The sequence below is a fragment of the Amia ocellicauda genome, chromosome 15 (assembly GCF_036373705.1).
Source record: "Amia ocellicauda isolate fAmiCal2 chromosome 15, fAmiCal2.hap1, whole genome shotgun sequence".
NCBI classification, from domain to species: Eukaryota; Metazoa; Chordata; class Actinopteri; order Amiiformes; family Amiidae; genus Amia; species Amia ocellicauda.
In genome coordinates this window covers 12,708,645-12,730,346 of record NC_089864.1, presented here as the reverse complement: position 1 = coordinate 12,730,346, position 21,702 = coordinate 12,708,645, and the positions used below count along the sequence as shown (strand labels likewise).

Below are 21,702 nucleotides of genomic sequence, written 5' to 3'. Positions count from 1 at the left end.
TTCACTGTTAAATTAATTGATTTAAAACAATAAAGTATTGCAACTTGCCTTTGCTCTGAGTTTAGATTTTACCTATTTTTAAATCTCAATATTTCAAACTAACAATTACATTTTCTTTTCATTAAGATTTGCTCATCAGCTTATTATTGTTCTTATGATTGTGATGATTAATTCTGCTACTATTACACATTTTTAATCTTTTAAAATTACAATATTTCATGTCTATCCCATAGACTTTTATATGGATTATTAAGGTATCTGTTTAAAGTAGTATTGATATTCCAGGCGTCTTCGTGCATATTTGACATTGAAAACCACTTTTGTTGAAATCATTACGTGTGTTTAACTATATTACCAATTATATTTAATGACCCCAGTATTCAGTTGCACATTATTCAATTAGTTCCTCTGGGACACACGATTTCTCTGAACCACAGTCAAAGAAGAGAAAGAACATTCAAATATATTCCAAACAATGTGTTAATCCTTACTATAAAAATGTGTAATATGAATAGCTGTTCTTTCTATAAAAAATATTTCTGAACTAATAACTTGATTTAATATTTTCAGAACGCTCAATGATGGAAAGTCTTGCTACCAAGTGATTTCCAATCATGATATTTGTCATAAATTGAATCTTTAGAAGATTTTATACCTTCTGCAAAGTCTTCATTTCACAATACTTGCCAAGAACAGAATAGTGTCCTAAATTAATGTCATGAAACAAGTCAGACCAGGAGTTTTCACATCACTATGCCTAACTATCAGTAAAGAAAATTTCAGTTCAATTATCAATTTTTTAAACTCTCCCAGCACTTTTTGCAACATTTGTAATTGTAGTTTGTAGTTGTTAAGGAATATCTTCACACAAAATGTTTTTCAGGGCACACGTGGATGTGGATATTACATTTCACCCTCACAATTCACATGTAAATGGCATTCTCCTTTATTCTCTGAGGGCTATAACATTAAACACAAATACAATTCTCCCAAGTTGTTTCTCCCTGACATGCATATTTGTTGTCACATTAAATGAAATGAACCCGCAATGGAATCTGGCCCATTGTCACTCACTGTGGGTTCACGTCAGCCGAGTTACTCATGAACACATTGCTAAGGGTGCATCGGCTTTCAAAAGGAAATAAATAGCACATTTTACATGAAAACCCAGGCAGTTTGTTATTTTTCAGCTGATATTTGGTGCAGCAGCCTAATCTAAGGCTTGGATGTTTGAAACCGCTCACTCGTTTATCAATGCGTTGGTTGAGGTAGAGAAACTCCCCATTGCATTCAATATTCAAGTGAATCTCAATACATGTAGGACAGTTCAGGTCAGGTTAACTAATAAACAGACAAACAGCTGCATCCAGTGAACAGCAACGATAGCATTAATGTTTTTAAAGTTTGCCACTGTTACCGCCACTGGGATGATTCTGTGTTTTAAAACAAGTCTGTCATTGGAAACAAAGCCTAAGACATCCCTCACGGAGAGCTGTTGTCCGGACACCTGTATTGAAAGCTCCCCAGTCATTGCTCTACAACCATTGTGTTGTGTCAAGACAGATAGCTTTTTTAACTTCAGTTCGAAATTTCTGCACAGGCAGCAAATAACCAGAACAATATGGCTGGTCTGATGATCTCTCTGACAACATTTTTGGGTTTTCAACTATATTTCCTCACGCTCTTAATAACAGATCCAACCAATGGGTTTGCTCCTTTTAATAGTTTGGGTTTTTGAGGAATTTGGGGTATTTCTGTGGGATTTTCAAAAGTATTGTGGAATTTAAAGTCTTTTAAACATTCATTCTGGCCCAAGATTTCCTTGACAGAACAGTATATATTGCTGTAATGCTTCTAAATCCTACACACACAGTTAAATATATATCCCAGCTGATTTTAGCTGAAGTTTAAGTTCACATATTTATGACAGACTCATATGAACACGACTGGGTGTCTGTGTTATCAATGCCAAAATAATTAAGGAAAAGATTTGGGTAGGGAATCTGATATGCCTTTTTGTTTTACTGAAGATTGTTTTGGGGGAAATCAACTATTTAATTAAATGCAACAAATTAATTAAAAAATAATAATATCCTATTTTTAACTATCCTAGTTAGACTGTCTTGTATAGACACTTTTGAAACTCTGATGTTCCTTCTTGAGATATCAACAGTCCAGCTTTATAATGTTAAAAAGCAGTTAAAGCAGTTAAAAAATCCCACACCAGATAGTGTCCAACTGATAAAAAGTATTGCAATAAGTCAATAAAAACTGAATCTCATATTATTATTATTATTATTATTATTATTATAATTATTTTTATTTATACAGTTCAGTACAAGGCATAAAACATTAAAATTTCAATTTTTGCATAATACAGTGCAATTCAAAGCATAATACATTTTACAAATTACAATTTACACAAGTGAATACAATAAAGGAGGTCTTACATCTTGGATTGTAAAAGCTAAGTGTGGACAAGATATTAGGTCACAGTCAAGGGCCACAGGAAAGGGAGCACAGGGGAAATCAAAATTATAGGAGTACTAACGCAAGAAGTATGATCAGACGTAAAGTGCTATCTTACAAGAGAGTAAAGGACTAATATTACAAGTACTGTCTGAAAAGATGTGTCTTGAGTAAGCGACGGAAGGAGGTCGGGGACTCTGCTGGTTTGACTTCGGTGGGCAGGTCGTTCCACCATTTAGGGGCCAGAGATGAGAAGGAGCGGCTCTGGAGGAAGGAGAGTGGAGAGGAGGCAGAGTTAGGCACTAAAACAGGCACTAAAAGGAATACTTTACAAGCATCTTCCATACTAACTACATCCAACAGCTAATAAAGCCTTGCATAGAAACTCATTGAGAGCCACGTCCCTCTCTCTGCCCCTGGTTAATACTGCCATCTGGTGCCGTGATCCTGAATTGCACCTCACATTATTTCTTCCTATCTCCAGTTACTCAGATTTCTGGGCTAGGATTACTTATTATGATTAATAATCCACTGGAAATCAAAGTTTACTGCGCAATGTAATACTAATTTAAGCCCATCAAACAATCTCGACACTGTTTGGCTGCCAGTTAGTCATATCTTCAAATTTGAGCCTTTGCTAACATTATGTTTATTCTTAGTGTTATGAAGCTAAATTGTTACTTCTTTGGTTTAAGTATGTAATGTTATTTTTTGTTTTAGGTGGATGACATTTGGCCATGGTAAAAAATTAATTAGTATTACTCTACATTTACATTCATATTATTCCTGAGTGATTGTTTAATCAGTTCAGATTTGTACACTAGCTTTAAATGCATGATCCAGACTAGGGTTATCTTTGTTTTCCATACAAACCGTGGATCCTAAAAAAGAAATACCGCGCAAAGTGTGCGAAAACAAATAAAACCTCCTGTTTTATAACCCGAAACTGGCTGCCTTTCCATCCAATCACTACTGACAGGAAATGACATCACTGCGAATGAAAAGCCGGAAGAGGCTGAGCGACACGTGTGTTTCAAGCATGGCACCCGGGGGCAAGATCAACAGACCCAAAACAGTGAGTTTTTACTGGTTTTATTTGGTTTTCCCGTGAAAATAAAGGAGCTAATTAAGGTCCTTGTTTAACACGATTCATTGTTCAGTGAACGTCTATCTATTATCCCATTATTTCATGTTTTATACACAAAAGCAGCAATGTTTACGATCACTACTGCTTCCGTTGAACATAAAAATACTGCACTGTGAAGGTGTATCTATATAACAGGCTGCTTATATGAGAAGTGACTGATAACAAACGGATATGTGAATGAGATCAATGGAGATCAGTCTGATGATTCCCTTTTTGGCTGTTCAGACATTGTCATGAACCGGGATCCAGTTAATTTCCCGACAAGTTTAAAACAAGGCCCACACAATGGACCCCTTTTTCAGTGATTGAACTCAAGACAGAGTTTTGAATGTAATACATAATAAAACCTTGTACAATTTAGTTAAGAACAAAGTTAGTATATAATCTATCATTTAAATGGCAGGTATATATATTTTGTGTAAGTACATATTTCCAAGTATCCCAGTAATACTCTGCATGTGTGTTTGTGAGTGTTAATGGTATCTGCAAAGGATCCAGGTGTGTGGTTGTCAAAGTTGAATGTGCCTTGTCAGCGTCCACATGTCTTAAAAATGCTCTCAATGCATTGCAGGAGCTGGGGAAGAAACTCTTCAAGCGGCGCCGGGCTCTGACGAAAGAGAAGAGAAGGAAGCATAAGATTGTGGGGGCTGTGATTGACAAAGGGCTGATCACTATTCACCACCTGAAGAAGAGAAAGTGAGGGTCCCACCGGGCACTGTAGGACAGGAGTCTAGTCAAGAGTGTTCACTGTTGTTGTTTTTTCCATATTTGATTATTAACTTAGTTTAATAAATTGCTGAACATGAAAAGTCTCTTTTCTTCACAATTCAGCACATTCATTTAGAATATTATTTAGATGTTAGGCTACTTAATTGACATTTTCATATCTATGGAAATTGTAGTTTCAGCACAAATATGGAACATAAAATTATTAATTAATAAGGTGTCGAAGTGGAAAAGTTAAGAGATGGGCTATACTTTTGACACACAGTGACCACATTGCTGAAAATACAAAGATAAATAAGTCAAATTGGAAATTCGTATACAAATACGATATTCTAGTACCCAAAGTATATTTTATCTATTATTTTACAATGAGATGTTTTTTAACAAATTAAGTTCCTTTACACTAATGAAACCTGACCTAAAATGTAGCATGATATTTTTGTTGCACCAACCATATAAATATATCAATCACAGTGTTTTTGTTAGTCCTTTTATGGGAAGGATTGCAATAGTGTTGGGAAAAAAAAACATTTGCAATCACATACTGCATTAATTAAATTATTATTCAACTTAATGATCAGAAAATACTTAGTTGTCACTGGGACTCTCTTCAGAGTCCTCCTGCTAGAACTATTCGCTCTCTGTGGCATGAGCCGAGCATTTCACTTTGTCTTGTTGTAAGCAAGTGGCAGGTGGTGTTAATCAGCACAATCCGTGCCATAACTGCCTCTCTCTGTCCCTGGCAGCTCCAGCGCTCGAGCAAATATCACACTCTCGGGAAAGAAAAAACGCAAACTCATAAAGCAGTTGCAGCACATGGATCGGGAGAAAGCCACGATGGAGGGTAAGGACATTGAAACCACACTTGATTGTTAGTAGCACTAGAAAAACGTAGGGTACTGTTCCATAAACCTGATATTCTTTGCAGGTTCATTGAGATACATATCTAAATCATGTTAAACACCAATTATATAATTAGTATAATATATTACACCTTCAAACTTTTCACATGGATTAGATATATTTACTTGGATGAAAATAAACCAGCTAAACAATCTCTTTCTGAAAGACAATTATATTGTGCCTGTGTTTTCATTCCACTTTGTGTTTTGTTTTACTTTTCTTCATAGTTGAGATGGCACCCAAAGGGAAGGCACCTGACTCTGTAAAAACTAGAAAAAATAACCCCAAACCCCAAGATGTCAGCATGGAGGAAGCAGTGGTCATGGACTGAATAAACGGATGCCTGAATAACTCCTTCTGTGCACTAAAATGGCTGAATACAGAAGTAAAGGCTATTTTAGGAACTGCTTCATAGGCGAATGCCAGTGTGGGAGCATTGCAGCCGACGAGCAGCTGAATTTGTAATGATTGCCCCGAGCCGTATCACCTCATGAGAAGCTCTCATGGTAGTCGATATCCCTGATTTGAATCTCAATCCCATTGATATATATATATATTTTTTACTATTGTATTCATGCACATAAAAAAAGAAATTGAATTAATTTTACTTTCATAATTTGGCAGACATTTTCAAAGATTATATAGACCCTCATGTCACCCAGCAGTTCAACTCTGCAGGGTTTGGTCCTGACCTTTGACCTTTTGTGTGTGCAGGCAATCCCCTAATTTTATAACGACAAAAGCAAGGATGGGCTGTAAAGCAGTTACGTGTCACAGAGTAGTGACAGTTATAGTTTTAGTAGTCATTCACTCAGCTGGAGTAAACCAGTACACCAAAGTTAATTAAAAAATGACTATGAAAAATACTTTATATGTGTTTTGTTTTATTGAGAACTGTGACAGTGAATAAACATCAGGTCAATAGATCAAAAATAGAGGTTGGAAAGAAGGTATATATGAGTTACATTCCTGCACATAAACAGATTTCAGACCCAGATGTATTTCTTAAACTGTAACACAGAATGAGATTTGTGTGCTGCTGGAATGAAAAATACAGCAATGTATTAGCAAATAAAAATAACTGAAATAAATACCTGGGGAAACCTATCAAACTATCATAGTACCTTAACTTGTTGAATAACATTTTATGACTGTGTTGTTTTGTTTGTGCATTGTTTAACTTGTCCTTAAATTACATTAAAGTGTACAATTTGGACCATTATTGCATTTTTGCTTTATTGCATTGATTCTCTGACAGAAGAGAATGTTGTTTAACTGAACGTACCACTATAAAACAGTGTATTTCTGATGTCTCTGGGCAGCAGCTGTATTTTATTGCTCTCATCTGGTACTACAGCTGTGTACAGAAAGAGCTATTAGTATTTAATTAGCATTAAAAGTGACTAAGGAGTTACCGGAAAGGCATGGCTAACAAATCTGGGCTCAAGCCACAGTGGTGGAGACACTACTGTATTAATTCTCGAGGTCTGAATGCAATCATATATAGTGGTCTCCCATTTAGTTTGTGTATGAAGTGACACACGTGGTTGGGCTGTAAGGTGTGAGTGGGAGTTCTGAAATGTCCTTTGCTTCACTTAGGTTTCACCATGTCTTTGTTTAAGACAAGCAAAGGAGTTACACCCGTCCTCATGAAAAAGAAAAGCATACAAATCAGACTGGGGTCAAAGGTCTGTTGAAAAAAGGAGAGGAAATGTAAACCTGTCCTTGCACAAGTCTTTGTGAAAAGAGTTGGAAAAGGTGCATAATGACCGGCTAAACACAGTGTGAGTGTGGATTACTGAAAACAGCTTTGTGTGAGGGTGAACTGGAAGATCGTGTGGCAAGCTGACCTAAATAAACTGGGCACTAATATGTGAAAACTAGCTCCTGCCTTTTTATTAGCTTTGTTTTTACCTTACCACATTAGTTCAACTTATTATCGTTATAGGCTATTGTTTTAGGACCGATTGTTTCACTCTGCAAATAAGTTTTGATTTTATTTTATTTTTAGCAATTCACTATAGTAAGATAATGTTATTATTATTATTATTAATAATAATAATAATAATAACAATACATTATAATAATATTTTTCATCCAAAAACTTTTGTTTTTACATGGCAAAGTAAACATGATTAGAATATTTTTTAGGAAGGTTGTGTAAGGACCAAGAATGAATATATATATATATATATCTGCGTGATTTGTGTATTTCTAATTTTAATATGTATGTCTTACATATAAATATAGTCTACATACACAGAGAGAGTGTACCAGATATATATGTATGTGTGTGGTTACGAATTGCGATACACTGAAAGAAAACTCAGGATTGTAGTGAATTGTGGGTAATCGATTCTCACTGTCGCCCTATGATTCTAATTCTAATAATCTGTTCTAATCGCTCATATCGCCTCTGCGCAGCGGTGCTCCGGTGATCACTTTCCTGATCTTACACACAAAAACAGCACAACAAAAAACGGGATTGTTTCCCTCACAACTTTGCCAGTTCCTCTGCCAACGTCCCAGATGAGCACAACCCAGTTTCGATTTCAGCCTGGGGTTGCTGTACACAAGGTAAAACGGTTTTCAGTTGTGTTTATTCGCTGTGTTAAAACTGTTTTATTAATCAAAAACGCTACATTATATAGTTAAAGAGGTGAAATACTGTTTCACTGACGGTAAAGAATGCAGTATAGCTTTATAATGTGTGTGTGTTTTAAAGTATCCGACCCGGAACACATGTCCCACAGTGATTTTTTTCGGTGTGTGTGTGATTAGTCTGGTGTTTCATGCATTATATCAATTTGTATTCTTAATAATTTAAATATAGTAAATATGCTGTAGTGCACAGTACTGCTTCATATGAAGTTGTGTCTTGTAACATTTGTATTACACCGCTGAACTGGCAGCTAGTTTGCGTTATTTTGACACATTCACTGTTGTCGCTTCTCAAGCCAATCTTGCCCCCAAACAAAGGGTCCCGTCTCTGTGACGTACGCACTTCCACATTATACTTAACGTAAAGAGAAAGTGTACTTCCAGCTGAGCTAGTAAAGCTCTAGTCAAAGCTACGGATTGCACGTTTACTGTTTTTCAGGGTGGACTTTGCAACCATCTTATCACATATGTATTGTTATCAACAGTGATTAATTAGTGCTGCTGTTTCGTGTTTTATTTCTAACAGATTTGAGGATTAATGTTACACAGGGTTGCAATTCAAATGACCACCTCACCTCCCTCTGATCTGATCCTTGTCTTTGACAGCCAGAGTCTGATGCTCATCTTACCTGCTCATCTCTGAGAGCTGAGCTGTGCTCACATCTCTAACCCAGTGAGCCTTTTTATTTCTGATGATGGCAAGTGCCCTGTAAGTTTGCATATACAGTCGTGTTTTTGTCATGTTTTCTGTTTTCTAGCTTCAAATATTAACAATTTTAGAACTTGAGACTATATGTAATACAGTCATCATATGTTTGAAGGATTCAGTGCTTCATAAGAACAATGAAAAAGCACCCTGCGTCTTTAAAATAAGTTTATTCTGAATGGTTTGATTGTGCAGATAACTTATATTAAGTGACTGATTGCATAGGAAAGCAAAGTCCTGATGTGATGATAGGCCAGGCGTGTAAGAAGTGAACTCTGGACAGAGCGCACACCAACTCTTGTAAGATATTGTTTTATGTGCCAACGGGGCTGCTAGACTGGGTCTCAATCATGCCTGTTTATTAATATGTTTTCAGAACAACAACTCTACATTTCTGTTGTCTTGTACAGGAAAATCAGGCTGTGACAAGGAGCCTCCACTCATCCACTGTGAAGGATTTGGCCTGTAAACCCGTAAGAGTAAAACAGTTTCTCGATTTGTCAGAGTTGGGAATGAGTTGTTGCCTGTCGAATGGAAATGTGATGTAATGAAACCAATTGTTTGGACCCAGTATGGTTCAGTATGGCAAGTTGGAAAGTACATACCTGATATAAGAGGCATCTCTTTGTTTTTCTCACCTTTAATGTGATATTAGAAAAGAAACACACCAAGGTTTATTTTCATTTTCATTGTTTAAAGTCTCAGTAACTATCTGAAAGAGGGTTTTCTTTGTGAAAGGAATCTTGCGATTAAACCTGTGTTTTTAAGCCATGAATCATGTCCGGTTTGGAACTTATGGATGGTTATGTAAATTTTGATTTTTTTTCCCCTTCTATCAGGATTTAGTCCTTTGGATCTACAGAATCCAACTGTTTCCTCTAAAAGTCTGTGGATTATCTGTCCCCTGCATATGGAAGCCATGTATTCGGTGGTGAACATCAGGGCATTGAGGGTGTGGGTCGTCCTGTTTGGCATCATGATCTTGTGGAGTGAATCCACAGCGGCCTCAACTCAACCTCTCTGCGTGAGAGAGAAGAAGGCTGACATGATGATTGATTACATCAAAGCCCTGGTAAACAAAGCAAATAGCAGAGAGCCTGTCTACCAACCCTCTGAGGACATATGCATCAGAACATGTTGTGCAGGAACAGTAAAAGGTACCTGAGGGATATCGTTTCTTTTAATATTTTCTTTGTTGACAAATAACTAGTCAATAATGCATAATAAACATGTTTGCATCGTATAGCCCATACATTTACAATACATTTTTAAGTATGCTCTGTGGAATAACTCCAAATAGATTCCTTTAGGACCAAATACTTAATTTGGTGCTGTGAGAAAAAATGGTTTGTTGTTTTTAAGGCTCAAACAAAGGTTTACTGAAGGGGTTTACATAAGAGTGGAAAACATTAAATCTTTGGAAAGCAATATTTGGAGGGGGGGTTGAGGGTGAGGGAAACCCTAATTTCACTGCCATCAAAGAAAATTACAGAAGAGCCCAAGGGGGGAAGATAATTAAAAAACATATACTGCCTTTGAAATTCTAGATGAGAACCAGAAATGTGCAAATATATGGCACATTAAGTTTAATATTTGCTGCCGTATATATGTGTAATGTGTAGAACTAGGCAATTTCTAACAGGGTAAGTGGCTTAGCAGAATCAAATTTTCAGCATCAACAGAGGGTGAAAAAAAGTGATTAAATATATATTTAATGCTTAGACCTATGCAGAATGATATTCATGATATGTTTACTCTTTACTTAGTTATAGCTTTATTTAGTTTTGGTGCCATTATTAGGACTGAAAAGATTAATAGAATGGTTTATTATGCAATGATCTTCAAGTTAATAGTAATATGAGATTTTACTGTACTCTAATTTCACTGTACATTTGATTACACAGTGTATCCAATGAATACTTGCTTTTTAACAGGTCTCCCGTGCAACATGGTGGCATATCGCAAGAAAAAGGGAAACAATGAGCCCAACTGCTATTTATTTCACTGTCCTAGTCAGGATGCTTGTCCACTGAAGAAATCTGTTGGATATAACAGCTCTATAATTCACGGTAAGGACAGATGTTTATGGTTTTCCAACAATAGAGAAATACAATAAGTTCTCAACATCTTTAGCTGTATGTGACCTGAGATAAAGGCATTAGTAAAAATGATAAAATACATGAATACATGATGTTGTCATAGAAAGTAGAACATGTAATGAGTTTCATAATAGGGTTATTTAGAAATGAATGAACATTTGAGTACATTGTCTGTATTTAAAGACTAATATGTAGATAAGAAGTTAATTGAACCTACTATGATATAAGTGGTACAAATTTACATTTTACCACAATTTGGAGAAGGTTTGATTTAATGACTTGTGTAATGCATTTATGGAAAACTCTTGGTTAACATGACATACGACATATAGAAAACAACACTTGCAGTGTATATATTTCTCTGTGTGTGTGATCTAACAGTCCCAACTACTACGACTACTACAACAACTACAACTACAACAAAACCAACTATTATGACTACTACAACAACTACCACAAAACCAACTACTATGACTACTAAAACAACTACAACTACCACAAAACCAACTACTATGACTACTATGACTACTAAAACAACTACAACTACCACAAAACCCACTACTACTACTACAAAACCGACTACTACGACTACTACAGAACCATCTACTACAACGACCACAAAACCTACTACTACGACTACTACAAAACCATCTACTACAACTACCACAAAACCTACTACTACGACTACTACAAAACCATCTACTACAACTACCACAAAACCATCTACTACAACGACCACAAAACCTACTACTACGACTACTACAAAACCATCTACTACAACGACCACAAAACCTACTACTACGACTACTACAAAACCATCTACTACAACGACCACAAAACCTACTACTACGACTACTACAAAACCATCTACTACAACGACCACAAAACCTACTACTACGACTACTACAAAACCATCTACTACAACGACCACAAAACCTACTACTACGACTACTACAAAACCCCCTGCAACCACGACACCTAAACAAACTAAGCAAAAAACAATTCCAACTGTTAAGAAAACTACAACAGCTAAAACAACTACTACTACAAAACCAAATGCTACAAAAAACACAATTACTATAAAACCACCTAAAACTGAAACAACTACTAAACAAAAACCTGTAGTGAAAAATCCAACAACTACTGAAAAAGCGGTGGCCATAACTAACAAGGCAGCAGGAGCAGCCACAACATCTACACAACACATCACAGCTGTTTCTGTTTCGTCTGATTTTGTGCAAAGAGCAGTGACACCCATCACAGATTCTGGCTTTTGGAGAGTGGTGGGTCCAGCAGGAAGGGAGAAAAGTGGCCTGGTTGCTGCAGTAGTGATTGGGTGTGTGTGTCTGATTCTTGTCATTGCACTGCTGGGACAGAGGGTCAGGGAATCCTTCAGCCGGAGACATTACAACAGACTGGAGCTCAGGGATTTATACACTGTTGCATGACCCCTTCACATCTGAATGTTTTGTGTGGTGCACAGAAGATTATTTTTAAAGGAATAAACCCTTCTCAAACTTGCACTATATAAGTGATATTATCTTTGATTCCATTGCTGTCTTTGATCAGTTCAAAGTTCCCCCCAATCAAATGTAAAATAAATATGTAAATAACACAAAAAGTAATGCCCCAACCATGCTTTCAGAGCTCACTGTATTGGGTTAGATTATCATTATTACACTTTACTTTGAGGCGACAGTTGTTAAAATGATCATGTTGTGAATCAATGCTTGTCTTCCCATTTTGACATCTATACGAGACTGACATTGCTATGGTCCAGTTCTGTGTAGATTAGTATTAATTTATTATGTATTTCTTGGCAGACGCTCCTATCCAAGTCGATTACAACAGATTAAAACACATTTGTTTGAAAGTTAAATTAAATTAAGTCAAGATCTATGCAACCAGACATATAGTGTTTCTCACATTACATTTCTTACTCCATACTAGTTTTCTGGAAAATGTTGTGCGTCTTTTGAAAAAGAGACTTTGTATGTTGTTGTTTTTTTTGCCTTCTGAGAATGTTATATCAAACAGTCTTATCCTAAAGTTGAGCTAAGACATTTGTAGATATTTTTTAAACAAGTTCTCTAGACTGAATTTGAATGTCTCTCTGCTGCTATGCATTCTCAGGTTGTAAGCAATTCTGAACAAATACAGCACAGTTCAAATCCAGATGCTTCCATTTGTATTGGTTTGTTTAAGAAAAACAAATTATACAAGTGAGTCAGAATTTGTATTTTCAAATATTCAGTTGTGTTTTGTAAATTTTACCTGTGCAAGAAACAAAAAATAGGGGTGCTGATGTCAGAAATGTATTTTTTTTTAATTAAATGAATGTTTTATGTTTTACAAATAAATATTTTTCTATTTTCTGTAGTAGTAGATATTTGGTTATTGGTCTATTATAATTCAAGCAATATAATCATGCATTTTCCTAGTAAAAATGCGTGAAGCTGTTGAATCTCATGTAAATGTATTTATCTAGGAACTTGTGTGACTTTCTTCTTGGATCCACATTTAAATAACTGGAAATACAAACGAATGTTGAAGCCACCTTATTGTGAAAGCTTGCTAACCAATACAATGTTACCAACATTACTGGGACAACAGTATGTTTTGTTTTTTCTCCATACATATTGCAGAAATTATAATTGCATTAAAACGAAAAAGAAAAAAGCTTTCGGCTGGTTTCACAGACTATCAACATTACTCTAGGACTAATCTACCTAAAATAACATTGGGTCATCTAGTACTATTTTGGGTCTGTGAACCCAGCCCTAAAAGTTTATTCGTATTTTTATCTAGAACATATTGTTCTGGAATATTATTCATGACCACATGATGGCAGCAGGTAACAATTTTGTACAACATCTCATTGAAGGAACTGAAGTAGAATTGGTTCAAACCAGCTGATGAAATACTCAAACATAATAATAATATGAATATATAAATAATATATTTATTTCCATTATCACAGTCCTAGGTGTATATTTATTTACTATATTACAGTTAACCTATATATACACACCGATCAGCCATAACATTATGACCACCTGCCTAATATTGTGTAGGTCCCCCTTTTGCCGCCAAAACAGCCCTGACCCGTCGAGGCATGGTCTCCACTAGACCTCTGAAGGTGTGCTGTGGTATCTGGCACCAAGACGTTAGCAGCAGATCCTTTAAGTCCTGTAAGTTGCGAGGTGGGGCCTCCATGGATCGGACTTGTTTGTCCAGCACATCCCACAGATGCTCGATTGGATTGATATCTGGGAAATTTGGAGGCCAAGTCAATACCTTGAACTCATGATTCATCAGACCAGGCCACCTTCTTCCATTGCTCCGTGGTCCAGTTCTGATGCTCACATGCCCATTGTAGGCGCTTTCGGCAGTGGACACTGGTCAGCATGGGCACCCTGACTGGTCTGCGGCTACGCAGCCCCATACGCAACAAACTGCGATGCACTGTGTGTTCTGACACCTTTCTATCAGAACCAGCATTCACTTTCTCAGCAATTTGAGCTACAGTAGCTCGTCTGTTGGATCGGACCACACGGGCCAGCCTTCGCTCTCCACGTGCATCAATGAGCCTTGGCCACCCATGACCCTGTCGCCGGTTCACCGCTTTTCCTTCCTTGGACACTTTTGATAGGTATTGACCACTGCAGACCGGGAACACCCCACAAGAGCTGCAGTTTTGGAGATGCTCTGACCCAGTTGTCTAGCCATCACAATTTGGCCCTTGTCAAAGTCGCTCAGATCCTTACGCTTGCCTGTTTTTCCTGCTTCTAACACATCAACTTTGAGGACAAAATGTTCACTTGCTGTCTAATATATCCACCCACTGACAGGTGCCATGATAACGAGATTATCAGTGTTATTCACTTCACCTGTCCGTGGTCATAATGTTATGGCTGATCGGTGTATATATATATTAATTGGTAGGGATTTTGGTCACTTTCCTCAGGGAATTCTATAGACATTCCAATGCAGAAAAAGCATGAAATAAATAACATATACTAATAATAAAAATAAAACTTAGAAGAGTCACACAAATAGATGATCTGTGTTTTCATTGTGTAAAACAGATTAACTTTAAATTAATAACATATTGCCAAGGATTTGCTCCAAATGAATTAAAATAAGCCAAACATTGTTACCGTTAGATTTCTGTTTACAGCAGAGAACACTATCATCATGCTTTTATGTTTCCTTTTGTATATTTTCCACAGTTCAGCAGTTTAACAAAACACACTGATCTGTCTCTCCAGTGATGTCGCTGTCTCACCATGAGGTTACAGTGTACATATATGGCAATGCTCATAGGTGGGCTATACTTGGCAACACTTCCCTGTTGGAAACCCTCTTTGAGATTATTTAATCTCATTAAATTCGGATGAACTGAAGGAAACTGTCTGGTTTTGTGTAAGAGAAAAGACTGAAACTGAACTAATCAGAGGAATTGTAGTACCTTTAATCTATGTCTCATAGAAACTACTGGTGAGATTACTAAACCTTGCGTTGACCAAGTGATACAACACCAGTAAATACTGATTAACTTGCCGGACATCTTATTTGTGTCAAGTGAATATGTTTAAAGGGTAACTATTCTTGTGCCTAAAATGAATACTCTATGTACTCATACATTAGTAGGACTAAATAAGTAAAGCATCTGTGCTTTTTTTTTTCTTATCTTATTAGTAAGTTTAAAAACTTAAAATGTAACCTTCATCAAAATTCTGGCTGCTGTAAAAGCCCAAAGAGAGCTTTTCTGAGGATGTAACTTTTCAACACCTACTGGATTAGCAGAAAAGTGAAAGTAGTTTACATCAGTAATAGTAGGCTATGTAAAAGTAAGTAGGTTAGTAGTATAATAGCAGGCATGATATTTTTCATAATATTATGTAAGTTAGTATAAGTATATGGAAACTAATTACTAGCCAGGAGGAAGACCATGAAGCTAAAGCACGGTTGACTTGATAATAGTTCCCGTGGGGAAGACAAATATGACGAATCGCACAACCTGATTTTGATGTGTTGCAGTGTGGTGCACAGCAGAATCAGGTTGTGTGTGGTGACACAACCATGGCGCATCAGTACTTTGTCCACTTTATGGGAGGTTATGACATGAACATCCAAACGAACTGAGAGAGCAAACACTTTGAAGTTTGACATCAACCATTATTTGAGAACTTTTAAATGTTACATTTTTGTTGCTTATATGATGGACTCAATCTGAACGAGTGTTATGTATCCTGCTTGTACACAATAATAACACAAAGATGCATAAAACCATGATTTTAGAACTCGTGGGACCTTTCCTTTAGCAATTGGCTACTGGTCGGCAAGAGCACAAGGTTGATGCTTGGTTTGATACATTTTAATCCCACATGCCATTTTCTGCTCCCGTAGCAGATGTCTTGGTCTCGTGTCACCATTTTTGGTCCCGTATGAAAGTCTGTGTTCCCACCAGCAGGATCACAAGGCCGTGCCATCCTGAACCAAAGCACCCATCTCGATGTGAGAGCTGCCCCAAGCTCATTCTATGGTGCTGCATGATTAACATGCAAGCCCTGCAGTTGTATAGTTGAAAAAATCACAAAGAACCTGGAGACTAGAGGACTTCAGTAGAGCTAGTTTATTCCATACATAGCGCTCCGGAGATTAAAGCTACATCTCCTGTACTTTACATTATATACACTCACCTAAAGGATTATTAGGAACACCTGTTCAATTTCTCATTAATGCAATTATCTAAACAACCAATCACATGGCAGTTGCTTCAATGCATTTAGGGGTGTGGTCCTGGTCAAGAACTCCAAACTGAATGTCTGAATGGGAAAGAAAGGTGATTTAAGCAATTTTGAGCGTGGCATGGTTGTTGGTGCCAGACGGGCCGGTCTGAGTATTTCACAATCTGCTCAGTTACTGGGATTTTCACACACAACCATTTCTAGGGTTTACAAAGAATGGTGTGAAAAGGGAAAAACATCCAGTATGCGGCAGTTCTGTGGGTGAAAATGCCTTGTTGATGCTAGAGGTCAGAGGAGAATGGGCCGACTGATTCAAGCTGATAGAAGAGCAACTTTGACTGAACCTCAACCCAATAGAGCATCTTTGGGATGTGGTGGAACGGGAGCTTCGTGCCCTGGATGTGCATCCCACAAATCTCCATCAACTGCAAGATGCTATCCTATCAATATGGGCCAACATTTCTAAAGAATGCTTTCAGCACCTTGTTGAATCAATGCCACGTAGAATTAAGGCAGTTCTGAAGGCGAAAGGGGGACAAACACAGTATTAGTATGGTGTTCCTAATAATCCTTTAGGTGAGTGTATATACACCGATCAGCCATAACATTATGACCACTGACAGATGAAGTGAATAACACTGATAATCTCGTTATCATGGCACCTGTCAGTGGGTGGGATATATTAGGTAGCAAGTGAACATTTTGTCCTCAAAGTTGATGTGTTAGAAGCAGGAAAAACAGGCAAGCGTAAGGATCTGAGCGACTTTGACAAGGGCCAAATTGTGATGGCTAGACAACTGGGTCAGAGCATATCCAAAACTGCAGCTCTTGTGGGGTGTTCACGGTCTGCAGTGGTCAGTACCTATCAAAAGTTGTCCAAGGAAGGAAAAGCGGTGAACCGGCGACAGGGTCATGGGTGGCCTAGGCTCATTGATGCACGTGGGGAGTGAAGGCTGGCCCGTGTGGTCTGATCCAACAGACGACTGATCGGTGTATGTTAGTTGTTTTCCCCAAAACCTGACCTCCCTCTGTCCTCCTCTGAGTCAGCATGTGTGGTAACTGTTCGTGTCCACGACAAGGGCACACGCATCCCATTGCACGTACTGTCCATGTTGTCAGCAGAAGTGAAAGTCCAGTATCGACCCTGTCTCTGTTTATGCAATCTCTCCACATGCAGTAGCATTAGAGACAAACACATAGCTATAGATAACAGATGTCATGTCCTTAGCTCAGAGTTTCCTTAATAATTTATGCTTATTTCCCCAGAACATTTTCAGTTCCTTTAATACACAATTAGCCTTTCCCATTTTTCAGTCATACTATAATGGGAAAATATGTATAGCTGCCCCATAACTTTATCATTGTGCAAGGATTAAATCTCACCAAGTGATCGATAGTCTCTGATTAGGGGAGGTTAAAATATACTGAGCCTATTAAATGAGGAAACACCAGCTATTATAGCTACTACTAGCTTGTGCTAATACTACTCAAATAGCTAGGTTATTCTGTTGCTCATCACTTTCGTCTTTTTTGAGTGGACCATAATATCATATAATGAATATGTTTTGACAATAGAGAAAACTTTCCAAATCCATCCATATTCTCTTTTGTTTGTTGCTCAGTGTTTCGCAGTTCAACAAAATGCATGATCTCTCAAGTCTTCAGATGATGTGTTCGCTTTCAAGTCTTTATACCCCACCTAAAGGACATACAGGCTCACGTTCGGCGTCCTGGACCACTAAGAGACTTAGCACGGTGTATGAATGGGACAATGGTCACCAATGACCATTCCAGTTGAGATTCAGGATCAGAGATGCGAGTATTTTGGATTAATAGACAATGATTGTCTGCTTTTTATTAGCATATAAGCTTGTTAGGTGGATACATACAACTGCTTCATTTATATCAACATGATAAAACAATATAACAGGCCAGTACACCAATAACACCACAACCTCTGACTGTCTGTGCTCAAGCCCCCAGATCCTACTATCCACCTCAGCAACACACACACACACACACACAAAAACAAGTCCCGGCCACACAGGCAGGGTCACAGGGGTATGTTGTTCTAAACCGAAGCACCAATCACGGCGTGAGAAACTAGTCCCTCTGGAATGTGTTTCTCCGCTTCCCAGACCGTCGCTGTACGAGCCCGGCCATTGCCTTTCTGGGGAAAAGCCGCGCCGCCGCTCTTGTCGACTCCGACCCGGGCTGCGGGCACCAAAACACGGCGTCCCCCCCTCGACAATAGCCGCCAGCTTTCACCGAGAGCAGCCGGAGGACCAGCAGAGGAAGAAATACGAAAAAAAGGGGGAGGGTTGGAATTCGCCCGGCGCGGCGGAAGGACACGCAGGGAGCGCTGGCGTGTTGTTGCGCGCAGGCAGGAGGATGGCAGATCTGGAGCCGCAGCGCCGCCGAGCCGCCGCCGGAGCCCGACGGAGCGGAGAATAATGATCCCAGCGCTGTAGCTCAGTCCCGACGACGCAGCCAGAGCCCAGCATTCACGGCACGGAAAACCGCCACAGGGGGATGAGATCTCCGCGCTGAACGGCAGCGGCGGGGCCAGCGACCGGGAGAAAGATGGGCGCCGTGCTACGGAGTCTGTTGTTGTGTAGTTTTTGTTCTCTGATCCGAGGTGAGTGTCTCCGAGGAGGGTCCGGAAAGTTGGGGGAAAAGGTTGTGGAGAAGTGGCCATTTTTTCCCCGCACAAGGCCTGGCGTGCAGATGAGTGGGGCCCTGCGTAGAGGGGTACCTTTGCTGGCAGTGGTATGGCAGGGCTAAATCTGTGCGTGTGTGTGGGTCTGTCTTTGTATGTGGGAATGCATGCTACGTGTGGGATGTGTTTGTGTGTGTATGTGTGCTCACACGCCTGTCTCCATAGCTCTCTCTGTATGTACATTTATATATATATATATATATATACATATGTGTGTGACAGACGTACGTTTGTGCGTGAGATCGAGATATTTTTCCTTTTTGGTAATGATCTTGGTGTTGTGTATTATTTTTCTTTGTTTTTCTTCCTGAAATGGGATAGTACGACGTGTGTGTGTTTTCTCTCCCAATACGTTTCCCCAACCCCTTCACATGCTGTGTAGTTTGTTTGAAGCTGTTTTGTTGGGAATACAAACTTCACTGCCGAGTGAACCTAATATAGACCCACCACACACACACAGACAGAGACACACACTCACACACACACTCACACACACACACAGACAGAGACACACAGACAGAGACACACACTCACACACACACACAGACAGAGACACTCACTCACACACTCACACTCACACACACACACACACAGACAGAGACACACACTCACACACACACTCACACACACACACACTCACACTCACACACACTCACACTCACACTCACACACAGACAGAGACTCACACTCACACACACACACACTCACACTCACACACAGACAGAGACACACACACACTCACACTCACACACACACAGACAGAGACACACACACTCACACACACACACAGACAGAGACACACACTCACACACACACTCACACACACACACACAGACAGAGACACACACTCACACACACTCACACACACACACACACACACACACACACACACACACACACTCACTCCTGGTGTTTCAGGGCAAATGTTAACGTGGCTTTGTGAGTTTGTTTTGGTTTTGTGTTTTCTCCATTGACTTCACTAGTTAGACAAACCACTTCTCACTAGATTTGTGTGTATAATTGTGTTTTTTGCACGAAAGCAGGTTTTGCATTGACGTGATTTAAAATTGTATGGTGATGTGTGTCATGGTATCATTTCTTAGTCTGATTACTGACCAAGACTTTAATGTCAGTCAGCTTGATGAAATCATGCAAGACCCACATTCATGCAGGCTCTTTGAACAGTGTCTCTCTTTAGAGTTGGGAGGTGTGAAGGGAAATTTGTAATCTTTAACTGGACCCTGCATGTTGCTGCATTAAAAAAAAAAGTTTGTGAGGCAAAGATAAGCACTTAACTATCAGATCCAGCCATCGGTATTTTTGATTTCACATTAGGTCTGTAAACAAATGTCCAACACTTGTCTTGCTACAAAAACCATATCCCTACTTTGAAATCTGAGAGCCTGGCTGAGTATTTTATTTTCAGTCATGCATCAATGTTGGGGGCGTAAAAGCAAACTTTAATCTGCTCTAAATTCAAAAACGTAAGTGCTACCGTACACTCTTAACACATCAGAGTAGATGGCACTGGATGTTACACATCGGTCAGTGTGGAAATATTGCTTCACTTAAAGACCCACTCAGTGTGAAGACTGACAAACCATAAATCAATATCCAGCATATCAGAAAGCAGACCTCTTTCCATTTATTTCGAGCAGCAAGACTGAGGCGAGACATTTGCAAAGATCAGCCGCAGTATGACCCAGAGCTTTTGGGAAGCCTTCCAATAGACTGGAGATGTTTGTAAACGTCTACCACAGAAGCAGTTGACCAGTGTGTGGTCCGTACAGCGAGGAATACACATTATGTGACCGTCTTTGCTTGTAAGTGTTTTGTCTCCGAAACTAGTGATTCATTGCTATGTCTAGGTCATATCGGCAGCTTTTACTTAAAAACAAAAATAGGAGCTGCGTAATTGCCAACAATGTAATACCCCTGTCATTACTAATCATTGTGCAGTGAAATGTTCCTGCAGTGGGTGTGATTACAACTGCATCATTCCCTAAGGATTTTGAATATTTTGCTTGCACTTTATAAATTGTGGACTAAGCAGTTTGCCAGCTATTCTGTTTGTGACAGAGACACCCAAATCCAGTGGAATTCCTTCATGTATTTATTTTCTTTTCTTTTCAGCACACACATTGGCATAATGCATTATTCAGAACTTCACAGTTTGAATGTGGGAACAAATTGAATGCCTCTGAATCTCCTAAAAAACATTGCTCATTAAAACATTGCAACATCGATATGGGCTGGGGCTGCAATTCCCAGTAGAACATTTTATACCTTAGTGCAACTTTCACAGCATTTTGTTTTACTGTATTTATTTGACTTGACTGTGTGCACAGCCTTTCTTTTTGTTTTGTGTCAAACTCAAACTGGGTTTCTGAAATGGAAGTTGGAAGCGGTGTAAAGGGACTAATCCATCTGGTGGCCATATTTCCGTATGCTATTTACAAGTAAGAGAAGGCAGTAAACTGAAGCTTTCATGTAGGAGCTGTGGATTTCAAGATCAGTCA

General features: G+C 38.7%; 3 protein-coding genes across 6 annotated transcripts in view; all 3 read left to right on the top strand.

Moving 5' to 3' along the window:
• The first annotated feature begins 3,451 nt into the window (after positions 1-3,451).
• On the top strand, positions 3,452-6,467 carry c4h11orf98 (chromosome 4 C11orf98 homolog). Its single transcript, XM_066723898.1, has 4 exons — positions 3,452-3,544; positions 4,188-4,312; positions 5,089-5,186; positions 5,473-6,467. Exons 1-4 carry the CDS (start codon positions 3,452-3,454, stop codon positions 5,574-5,576), a joined length of 420 nt encoding a protein of 139 aa, XP_066579995.1. The 3' UTR covers positions 5,577-6,467.
• A 278-nt stretch (positions 6,468-6,745) lies between these two features.
• Positions 6,746-13,312, top strand: mansc1 (MANSC domain containing 1). 3 transcript variants are annotated; one of them, XM_066723895.1, is made up of 7 exons: positions 6,746-7,029; positions 7,670-7,822; positions 8,513-8,615; positions 9,023-9,085; positions 9,452-9,769; positions 10,547-10,681; positions 11,093-13,312. In XM_066723895.1, the coding sequence occupies exons 5-7, from the start codon at positions 9,523-9,525 to the stop codon at positions 12,157-12,159; spliced, it is 1,449 nt and encodes a 482-aa protein (XP_066579992.1). In that variant the 5' UTR covers positions 6,746-7,029; positions 7,670-7,822; positions 8,513-8,615; positions 9,023-9,085; positions 9,452-9,522; the 3' UTR covers positions 12,160-13,312. The 3 variants fall into 3 exon arrangements, with proteins under 3 accessions (XP_066579992.1, XP_066579991.1, XP_066579993.1); XM_066723894.1 differs by lacking the exon at positions 6,746-7,029 and having other exon boundaries at positions 7,580-7,822; XM_066723896.1 differs by lacking the exons at positions 6,746-7,029; positions 7,670-7,822; positions 8,513-8,615 and having other exon boundaries at positions 8,906-9,085.
• Positions 13,313-18,575: 5,263 nt separating this feature from the next.
• The window catches only part of lrp6 (low density lipoprotein receptor-related protein 6), a 53,546-nt gene continuing 50,419 nt past the window's right edge, over positions 18,576-21,702 (top strand). For both annotated transcript variants that reach the window (XM_066724694.1, XM_066724693.1), the window contains exon 1: positions 18,576-19,102. In XM_066724694.1, coding sequence (XP_066580791.1) covers positions 19,048-19,102 — 55 coding nt within the window. In that variant the 5' untranslated portion in view covers positions 18,576-19,047. The remainder of the gene's footprint in view (positions 19,103-21,702) is intronic.

Bases quoted from the DNA above. Each gene is read 5' to 3' on its own strand.
- c4h11orf98 (XM_066723898.1), top strand. From the start codon at position 3,452: ATGACATCACTGCGAATGAAAAGCCGGAAGAGGCTGAGCGACACGTGT. The intron at 4,313-5,088 runs GTGAGGGTCCCA...TGTCCCTGGCAG, and splicing joins CACCACCTGAAGAAGAGAAA to CTCCAGCGCTCGAGCAAATA. The intron at 5,187-5,472 runs GTAAGGACATTG...TTTTCTTCATAG, and splicing joins GGAGAAAGCCACGATGGAGG to TTGAGATGGCACCCAAAGGG.
- mansc1 (XM_066723895.1), top strand. From the start codon at position 9,523: ATGGAAGCCATGTATTCGGTGGTGAACATCAGGGCATTGAGGGTGTGG. The intron at 9,770-10,546 runs GTACCTGAGGGA...GCTTTTTAACAG, and splicing joins TTGTGCAGGAACAGTAAAAG to GTCTCCCGTGCAACATGGTG. The intron at 10,682-11,092 runs GTAAGGACAGAT...GTGATCTAACAG, and splicing joins TAACAGCTCTATAATTCACG to TCCCAACTACTACGACTACT.